We start from the raw sequence: 10,034 nt of genomic DNA on the forward strand, positions 1-10,034 counted from the left end.
AAGGGACAGTGTTGACATGTCGTGGGGTTGTTAACCATTGTCATAAAACAATATGTGTACTAACTGCTTAATGAGAAACTATTTGTTCTGTAAACCTTCATCTAAAGTACAATAAAAAAATAATGTATTGCATTGGCAAATCTGCTGCAAAAGTCCTCTTTCAAAAAGACCTCTTTAAAAAATAAATAAATAAATAAATAAGGATGGCCAGAGTTCGTCTCACTTACTTTAAACATGTTATCAGGAGGGACCAGTCCCTGGAGAAGGACATCATTCTTGGTAAGGTACAGGGTCAGTGAAAAAGAGGAAGACCCTCAATGAGATGGGCTGACACAGTGGCTACAACAACGCGCTTAAACACAGCAATGATTATGAGGATGGCACAGGACTGGACAGTGTTTCATTCTGTTGTACACAAGGTCACTGGGTCGGAACTGAGTCGACAGCACCTAACAACAACAACAATATTCAGAAGTACATCACCAGGTCTTTCTTCCTAGTCTGTCTTAGTCTGGAAACTCCACTGAAACCTGTCCACCATCGGTGAACCTGCTGGTATTTGGAATACCAAAGGCAGAGCTTCCAGCATCATAGCACCACATAAGCCAGACAGACAGGTAGTGGCAGTTTAGGATAAAGATCCTGAAATCCCAGGGGTCAGGCACAGAGCTATAGAGTGGCAGAGTTGGGACTGGTAAACAGGCCAGGCTGGTTTCCAATTTCATGGTCTCTCCTCTGTTCTCTAGGCTCAAAAGAGAGGTTTGCAGGGTCTCTGTAATGTCACCCCCTCCGTATCTTGTCCAGGGAAGCCAATAAGAATTGAGTCCCTACTCTAAGCCAGGCACTCCCCCACAAGCTGCAGCATAACCACATTTACTGAGCACTTATGCTGCAGCAGGTGCTGTGCTTAGTCTTTACCCATACCGACTCATTCAACCCTCAGAGGAACCCCCAATACAGTTAGTGTTATTCCCATTACACAGATCTAGAATTCCAGGTACAGAGAGGTCAAGTGACTTGACAAAGGCCAGGGATTTGAATGAGGCAGTGTATCTGCAAAGCTTGAGCCCTACAAACTGCCCCAGGAGGGACAGCGAATTGCTTCACTAATGAGGCCTCAGCGACAGGCAGGTGGGCAGTGGCGGTCAAGGTTTCTCTTCAAGGTCATACCACTCCCAAGTGACCTCGTGGACTCTTCCTCTACTGTTGAAGAAGTTCAGTCTTAGAGCAACGGTCTCTCTCCTCTGCTCAGACATCCAGGCTCCCATAGCAGCTGTGGAGGAAGGGGTGGAGGAGCAGGGGTTGGGGGGCAGGGGTGGAAGGCAGATCCTTTGCCCAGCTCAGATACATTGGAGGTATAGTAGTTAAGAGCTCAAGCACTGGGTCAGAGACTCCCAGCTCTACCACTAAAGTCTGTGTGTCCCCAGGCAAGTATCTGCACCTCTGTGAGCCTCAGTTACCTCATTCATACCTACCTGCCCATACCAGTGAGTATTTAACAAGATGTACGTGTAAAGGGCTTATTAGTCCAGTGCCTGACAGAGTAAGTGCTAAATAAATGGTAGCTGCCATTATCGTTATTAACATCCTCATTATCACCCATATCATCATCATTCTTCTTATTAGTACCATTTTATGCTGTGGCTTTCATCACCTGAGAAAGCTGAAGAAACTTCAGCATTTAAAGTTCAGGATTCTCTCAAAACCAAAGAGAAGGAAAAAAATGGGCCTGCTTTTTTCCCTTCCCTCTCCTATGTGCACTCAGCAGAGGGCAGCAAACAATAACCATTCAAAGATAAGAGGGAGAAGAGAGACACATGGAGAGAAAGCTACACACTCATAAATACACACCCACCCACCACAGCAAGCAGAACTGTTTAGCTTCCTCTAGCGTTGAAAGTATGAACACTGCGCCTCCTCCAGCTAAGAGGGCCAGGCAGAAAAAAAGTTGAAGCTGAAGAGACAGAAGTTCTTTTTCAGCTTGAGAGAAATTTTCAATGAATTGCCTTTTAACGTGGAGGGCAGGGAGAGGAACTGCAGCTCAGCTCTCAGGGCATCTGTGAGGGGAAAGGAAGACAGCAGCAGAAGTCATAAGTAAGATTAAATAAAGACAGCTTTCAACTGTTCCTCATAGCAACCGCCTGCTGTATGCTGGCAAGCATTGGCACCCAAGTTTTGCCCAGGAGTAACTGAGGCCCACAGCTAATCATCTCAGCCAAGGGGTGGCAGATCTGGAACGAAAACACAGACCTCCAGACTGCAGGTCCAGTGCTCCTTCTACGAGTCCAGGATGGCAAAGCACCAAGACTGATCCTGGGTAGGGACAGCCTGGGACACTGTCAGCAGGATTTTGGAGTGAATATTTGTTGGTCCCTTCCCTAGATTTAATTTCCCTCCTCCCCACAAGATCACCCAGATTTTCCTCAGGGCAACTGCTATTCCTGTGATTTGGGTGGGCTAACCTCACCCCTAGCTCCAGGGTAGATTAAGTCAATCAGCACAGCTCATCCTCCTGGCAACTGTGAATGCTTTAGGGAGGACATTAGATCCAAAGCCGGTCAGTAAAACCTAAGGAGATCTTGCTAGAGATTATAGGAAAAAAGTTTCCCCTCTTCTATGGAAGCTACCATGGAAACCCTGGTGGTGTAGTGGTTAAGAGCTACGGCTGCTAACAAAAGGTCAGCAGTTCAAATCCACCAGGTGCTCCTTGGAAACTATAAAGCAGTTCTACTCTGTCCGGTAAGGTTGCTATGAGTCGGAACCGACTAGACAGCAATGGGTTTGATTTTTTTAATTATTATTATTTTTATGGAAGCTACCAGAAAAGACAGACTCTCTCCTCTAGGATCTGGGTGTAGATATGAGGTCTGGAAGAACTGCAGTTATATTTTGCTACCCTGGAGGGGCTCAACCTAGGACAAAACCAACATACAGAGAATGTCAAAACCGAGAAATCCAAAAAAAGGGAATCAGAGACCTGATGATACCGTGAACCTCTAGATCATACCATACCTGAAGCCAATCACAGTTACAAGAGCCAATACATCCCCTTATTCATTTCAACACACATGGTTTAATTCATTCTGTCACCTGCAACTGACAGAGAATCTGAGGTGACTCTTAGGCTCAGATTAGCTCTGTCTGCCATGGCTTGGTATTATTATTTGCCATTCCTGTATAACTCCTTGTTTTAATTCCTCTACTCTCTGGCTGGATCCCTTTGCTGCCTGAAAATTTAACCCATATTATTTGCTTAAAATCTATAAAACTTTGGGAAGAAAATTTACAGAAATGAATCTACAAAAAAAGCCACACAGATTTCAGCAAATAATTGGTCTCATTAAGTACTGGCCTCCAAAACTTGGGGATATCGATAATCTTGGCTCATGAGAGAAATAATGGTAGAGAAGATCAAGTATTACTATGTAGGGAAAAAAATCTTTGTGGTGAAATAGGGTAAGAACTTGGAGAAGAACTGAATTCTGGTCTGCATTCCTCCCTGTGAGAACTTGTTTAACTGACTTCCCCTCTTTGGGCCCCCGTTTCCCTACCTACAAAATTAGATGGTTGGACAAGATGACTTCTGATGCCCTCTTACTGCTCTGACATATATACTTCATTCAGCAAACACATCCTGAACACCTTCTAAGTGCCCAGCATTGTGCTATATGCTAGAAAAGGATGTGTTCCTACCTTAAGACATTTCAAGGGGGTGAGAGCACAATGTACTCCTTGGTCACAGGAACTCAGGCATTGGGCATGTGTAAGCTGCCGTCTTTCCTCACTCTTACAGGCATGAGGACAGTGGTTCTTTGGAGAAGCAAGACTCTTAATTAAAAGTCCTGCCGTGGCCTGCTCTGACTGATACATGAGTCGCAGAGGGTTGGCTATATGTAAAATACAGAACCCACAGCAAACACATCAGGAGCATTTAGCTGCCACGGGACAGACTGCTAAGTTTGCCTTGAGGTGCTTTTTATACAGTAATGCCATCTCTGTGTAAGAGCTGACTATGGACAAGGTACAATTAGCAAGCTAGATGGTTATCTTTTAAATAGGCCTTTGCTTTCTCATTCTTGATTGCCTTATTTGTTATTGTGTCACTGGAGCCAACAGAACATCCTTAGACCACAGCCTTAGAGTATGGTTCTGTTCCTAAATTGTGGCCTCATCAGCAGTTAAATAAGATCTGTTTAAATACACCCTCATTATCCAAAACCGAAATGAAACCTGGTGCCATCAAGTCGATTCCAACTCATAGCAACCCTACAGGACAGAGCAGAACTGCCTCATAGGGTTTCCAAGGAGCAGCTGGTGGATTCGAACTGCTGACCTTTTGGTTAGCAGCCAAGCCTTTAACCACTGCACCACCAGGGCTCTTCCCATTATCCAGGCCCTTTCAAAACCTGCTTAACAAACTCACGGAACCCCAGTATGGAAAGCTGTAAAAAAGTATGCATTTCCTTCATCGCAATTTAGTGTCAACATGTCATTAGCTCCACTTAAGTAGCAGTTTTGAGAAGTAGCCTGAGGCCAAGCCTCGGCTTAATGGGAAAAAAAACTGATTAGTACTACCTGCTCTGTGGCACAATGGTTAAACTCTGGGCTGCTAACCAAAAGGTTAGCAGATCAAACCCACCAACTGCTCAACACAGAGCTTCTGTAAAGATTCATGTCTTGGAAACCCTATGGCACAGTTCTACTCTGTCTTACAGGGTCACTATGAGTTGGAATTGACTTGACAGCAATGGGTTTGGTTTTTGGGGTTTCTTTTCGCCCTGGCCCGGGGAGGGGAAGCATCAATACAACACACATTTGCCTTTCCTCTTCTGAATCTAAGCCCTCACTTCACAGATGAGGAATCCAAGGTCCAGAGAGGTTAAACCACTTTCCTGAGGTCACACAGTAAGTTTAGAGCTGGAGAGAGGACTAGAACCCAGGCCTTCTGTTCCCAAGCCTTCTCTCTGGTGGGTTCCTTGGGAGAGAGCAAATCTAGGATAAAGGGAAGAATGCAGGGAGCCAGATTTGCCCCAGTAAATCAACAACCCTTCTCCAGTGGCATCAGATTTCACCTGGGCATACAGACAGAGAAGTGATTAGCAATCTAAAAGTTCTAGCCCTTCTGTGGAAAATAAATCATTCCAAGGCTACATTTCTGTGGTACTTAACTTTCTGATGGGCAAGGCTCTGCCACCAGGAAGACTGAAAAGAAAAGGGGAGAAGAAAAGTATTGATTTCCAGATGTTCTAAGAATAAAGTTCAGCTCTGACACAATGAGAAAAACGCCTAATATTTGAAAATTAAAATCATTTGTATTCCATTATCCCACCAATTTCTATGCCATGGACGCTATTATCCAATGAAGTCATGCCTCACAAAAGCTTATAGCTCAGAGATGGGAAGGGACTGAATCGTATTTCCTAACATGGATTTTTAATAACCAGTTCCCAAGCCTGGAATATGAACCAGACTGTGGAATTAAACCAAGATGTTAAGCACACTGGAGTGAGAAGTGAGAAGGATCCCCAAATTAAAATGAAGATGGCCTCAAGACTGGCTTGTCTTGCTTGGTTCTGCAGCTTTCCGAGAAGTCAGCTATAACACCAGATGAATGCTGAAATTCTAGAAGCATTATGTGTCCTTTATAAATCAGCTGCCCTCCCGAGCTCCAGCGGTACACTCAGGATGAGCTAGCCTGACAGTTACGTAGACTTACCTAGCAATGATAAACATTCTTAATTTGAAACTCTTTATTCTTCAATCCAATGGAAAAATCAAGGCGTTGGAGGACTGCTCAAACAAGCGGTATGCTACCCTCAAAGAAACTTCTCTCAAACCCACAAGGAATGTATTTTTCATTTGGATAAAGTCCTGCCAGGCTTTCCCCCAGAGCCTCTGCAATTATTTCTACCAGAAAGATCAACAAGGTGCTCTGGGATGATTTTCAACAATTACAAGAGTGACAGGCTGGGCTTAGAACTGGTCAGCCCTGTCGAAAGAAGCTCTGTGTGTTCAAGATGCCAGATTTCCCAGATAGCAGCCTGATGTGTTGCATGCACGTTCCAGTACACTGGAATGAGAGATGGAACACCATCTCTCTGAGAAGGCAGCCTCTACCCTCAAGGCCAGCTGACATTCAAACAAGGGACTGGGGGCCAAGCCCAGTGCTCTGCATCTGCAGGAGAGAGAAACAAAAAGGGGCTGTGTGGGAATTTGGCAGGGTGTTGCTGAAAGGCAGCAGATGAATGCTGAATCCTGTAGCACCTAGAAGAGCTTATCATTGGGAAAACAGTTCCATTCTACTGCTCCCGGGAAGCAAAGAGATTTTCCTTAAAGCAAGGAATAACTAGTAGGCAACCCCCACCACTACCACCACCAAACCCCCTCACCACTTTTTCCTCCTTCTCTTCATATGATTCCAGAGGAAAAGAAATAAACAAGAACTAGACCTTCCCAGGTGAGTCTGTCTGTCCATTTCAGTTAGGGGCTCTGAGCAGCACCAGTTGTTCCTCTCCTGTCTGCCCAAAAGGCTGCCTTCCTCCATCAATCCCCTCTTGCACAAGTGAGTAACTTACTTTGAAAGCTCAGGCCAAACTGGCAGTTAACCTTGACCTTCCCTCTACACATCTGGGTCTACAGAAAATGAAAATCAGAAAGTCTCTGGCATCCACAGCAAATGAAATACGAGGGCTTTCTCCAGGCAGAGGCAGAATGTCAGGAGCTATTTTAAAACTGGCTACAGCTCTTCTGAAGAAAAATATGCACTTGGTAGGACATGCCCCTCCTGGACCTGCGGCTGTGTCCAGTGTGGAGCCCCCACAAGTAGGGATGGTAAAAGGGAGACCTGCCCAGGAAAGAATAGAGAAGTGGCCATTCTACTCCTCACCAATTCAATGATGATATCACAGATTGCTGAAGCTGGACCAATACCCACATTTCACACATGGAGAAAGAGAGGCTCAAAGAGAGAGATGGGAAGTAGTCAAGGACACATATAGCAAGTTAATGGACAGCTGGGGCTAGAACCCTAGCCTCTTGCCCCTGATGGTGGTATAGCGTGAGGACAGAGGAAAAAAGAGGAAAGAGATTTCATGAAGGAAAAACCCATGTGAATACAGAATTTAACAGAGAGAGGTCTAAGCTGACTGTCAGGGTTTGAACCAGGGGGTTAGGAAAGGACTTGAGGCCCTTAGTTTCCAAACAGTAAGATCTACCAGAAACATCAGCGAGGCACTCTGGGATGATTTGCACTTAAAACTGGTCATTTCTGTCGCAAAGAGCCGTCTATGCTCAAGATGCCAGAGTGCCTAGACAAGCAGCCTGATAGGAAGAAAAGAGGAAAAGAAAACCATCAACCTCAAAAAGTCAGCCTCTTCCTTGAGACCAGCTAACAATCAGTCAAGTCTGATTCTGATCCACAAATGATCTACTTCCCATGGGACCTGGGAAATCCCATAAGAAAACCTGGAATGTCGCACTGTATGAAACAGTTCAAGCATGCATATGCTCACTGGCACCTACCATGTGCCAGGCCTGAGACAGAAGCTGAGAGGGTGGGAGTGATCTGACACGGCTTCTGCTCTCAGGGAGCTGCTAGTTTAAAGGCATGCACACAAAAAACCAAACATGGGTAAGTTCAGAGGAGGCAGAAACAATTAAGATCTCAGTTTTGGCTGCAAGAAACACCACACCTAATCAGACTGGACAAGTTCAGAAGGGGTCATGGGTACTTGGAGAAGGCCTGGGAAGGAATGTGGTGTTTCAATCTCAGGACACTGGGCACTAGTAGTAGCCTCTAGGAAAATCTGGGGGTCCCTCCACCAGATCCTCCACCTTCCGAACTCCCAAAAAGTCAAAGGCAGCAACCTCCTCAAGGATCAAGAGCTCAACGCCCTTCCCAGCCCCTGGGGGGCCTGAAGCTCCAAGGCGAGCATAATCTTTACATCCTTCCAAGGAATGGACAAGATCTTAGGAAAGAATAAGGCTAGGGGTGGGGAGTAAGCAAATGGCGAGAAGAGGACCCAGGTGTCTCACTGAGCAGGTGGGAAACCAGAAAAGGGGCTGACCTGAGTAGAGAACACCTGGATCACCAGGTTGGGGGTGGGGGGGAAGGCTTGCTGTGCAGGGCTTGCTGTGCTGAGAAGACCTGGGCACATAATAGAAGGGTCGCCATCTCCATTCCTATTGGCAGAAGAAGTCATCCTGGGACTACAAGGAGCAACCAAAAAAGATGTTGGAAGAGGTGCGGGGATATCAGACAGGGACAGAAAGGAGGATGGCAACGTACAGTAAGAGAAAGAACTCTGGACTGGGCACCAGGAGCTCTGGGTTCTAGTTCCGGCTCTGTCTCTGACTGGCGTGGGACCTTGTTCTTTGAGCCTCAATTTTCCCATCTGGAAAATGGGAAAGGCAAAAGAGTCTCAGGCGCTCACTCTGAGGAGGCAGACAGAGGAAGATGGAAGAAGGAACTGCAGCAAGAGGTGAATTCGGAGAAGTGTTACCAACCCCGCTGGTTTCCATGGCAACTGGGGAACTCACCTGTTCCGCCGCCCGGGCCACGGCCGCCCCCGCTGCTCCTGGGGTGCCGTCCGGTTGCCGCTCGCGGTACAGCACCCAGAGCCCCACGTTGGGCAGGAGGACCAGGGCAGCCAGCACGAGCGCCACCGCCTGCAGGAGCCGCTTCTCCTTCCGCCTCATCGGGGCCGGTCAGCCCCACAGCGCCCCGCCGGCCCCACCGCGCCGCCCCCAGCTCCGAGCGTCCGCCCGCCCACCCCGCGGCGCCAGCAGCTCGGCAAGAAGTGGCCGCAGCGCCGTCCGCACTCCAACTCCGCGGCACTTCCGCCGCTCGCAGGCCAGGGAGCCGGGCGCCGCCACCGCGCCGCCGCCGTGGGGGGAGAGGAGGGGTCGCCGCCGCCGCCAGCGCTGGCTTCGGGCCCCGCGGCGCCCCGAACCAAGGCCACTCTCCTTCAGAGCAGCCACCGCGCACGGCTGGCCGTCGGCCTAGGCCTTCTCGAGGCGTGTTTTGGTCGGCCCGGGCACGACAGAGTCCGGGACTGGCCGGCTACCCCCTCTCGAGCCGCGATGGTGTGGCCCGCTCCTCGGCTCCTCCCCCGCCCGCAGGAGCTTTGCGAAAGTCCCGGAGTTGGGGAGTTGGGCGCATACTGGTGGCCGCTGCGCACCAGCGGGCGGGGTGCGTCTTCGCGCCCTATGTCGCACCCGGGGCCCCCAGCGCTCAGCCTGGAAACTCTGCTCCGGGCTCCAGCCGAGAGTTTGAGAGCTGCTTGGGGATATGCAGGTATGCTGGAGCCCGGCCGCAAGCTCTGCGCCTGCAGCCCCCGGGGCTGTCGCTTCCCACCTCGTCTTGGCTTGGCTACAGTGAACTGCGAACTTACTCTGACCCCGGGGGACTCTGTGTTCCCGGCGGTGAAATGGGGCCACAACTGCGCTCCACGCGCACTGTTCTGCGGGAGGGCCCAGGCTTTCTTGCTCTCCGAGGCCCCTGGCGTTATGTATGAACGCCCTCTGTAAACTGTCGAGTACAGTGCCCGCCTGCCACCTGTCTGCTGTCCCTGCAAACCGGCAGGGAAGTGACCAGAGCCTCTCTGCAGGACCTTTTTTCATGCAAGTCCAACCTCCGTGGAGTTGGAATGCCTTCTAGTCCCATATGTGTTTCTAGGCGCTCAGCGCAAGAAGCCTTTTCCCAAATCCTCTTGTCCGTTTCTATCTCTAATTCAGTCATTCAGCAAACGATTAGTGAACGCCTACTGTGTGCCTGACACTGCCAGGCACCGGGATGAAGTGAAAACAGACTCTAAAGCCTGATGTCTGGGAATTGACACGTTAAATATGTAATCCCACTAGAAGAGGGAATGGGGTAAGGTCTATGAAGGGGAAGTTGGACCTCCCAGGCACTGCGAAGGGCCAGGGGCCAGACGCCAGACTCCTCCTCCGGGAGCTCACCGCTCTTCCGTTAACTGCGTCCTCCTTGGCGTGGTGGAATAAGACAGCGCTCTTCACTGCCTTCCTCTCTGCTT

General features: G+C 48.9%; 1 protein-coding gene across 1 annotated transcript in view; it reads right to left on the minus strand.

The window, feature by feature from the left end:
- The window catches only part of GALNT10 (polypeptide N-acetylgalactosaminyltransferase 10), a 279,243-nt gene extending 270,528 nt beyond the window's left edge, over window positions 1-8,715 (minus strand). The window contains exon 1 of the mRNA XM_004371277.2: window positions 8,539-8,715. Coding sequence (XP_004371334.1) covers window positions 8,539-8,697 — 159 coding nt within the window. The 5' untranslated portion in view covers window positions 8,698-8,715. The remainder of the gene's footprint in view (window positions 1-8,538) is intronic.
- Between the last annotated feature and the right edge of the window lie 1,319 nt (window positions 8,716-10,034).

Source organism: Trichechus manatus, unplaced genomic scaffold (assembly GCF_000243295.1).
Source record: "Trichechus manatus latirostris isolate Lorelei unplaced genomic scaffold, TriManLat1.0 scaffold00011, whole genome shotgun sequence".
In the NCBI taxonomy this organism is placed as follows: Eukaryota; Metazoa; Chordata; class Mammalia; order Sirenia; family Trichechidae; genus Trichechus; species Trichechus manatus.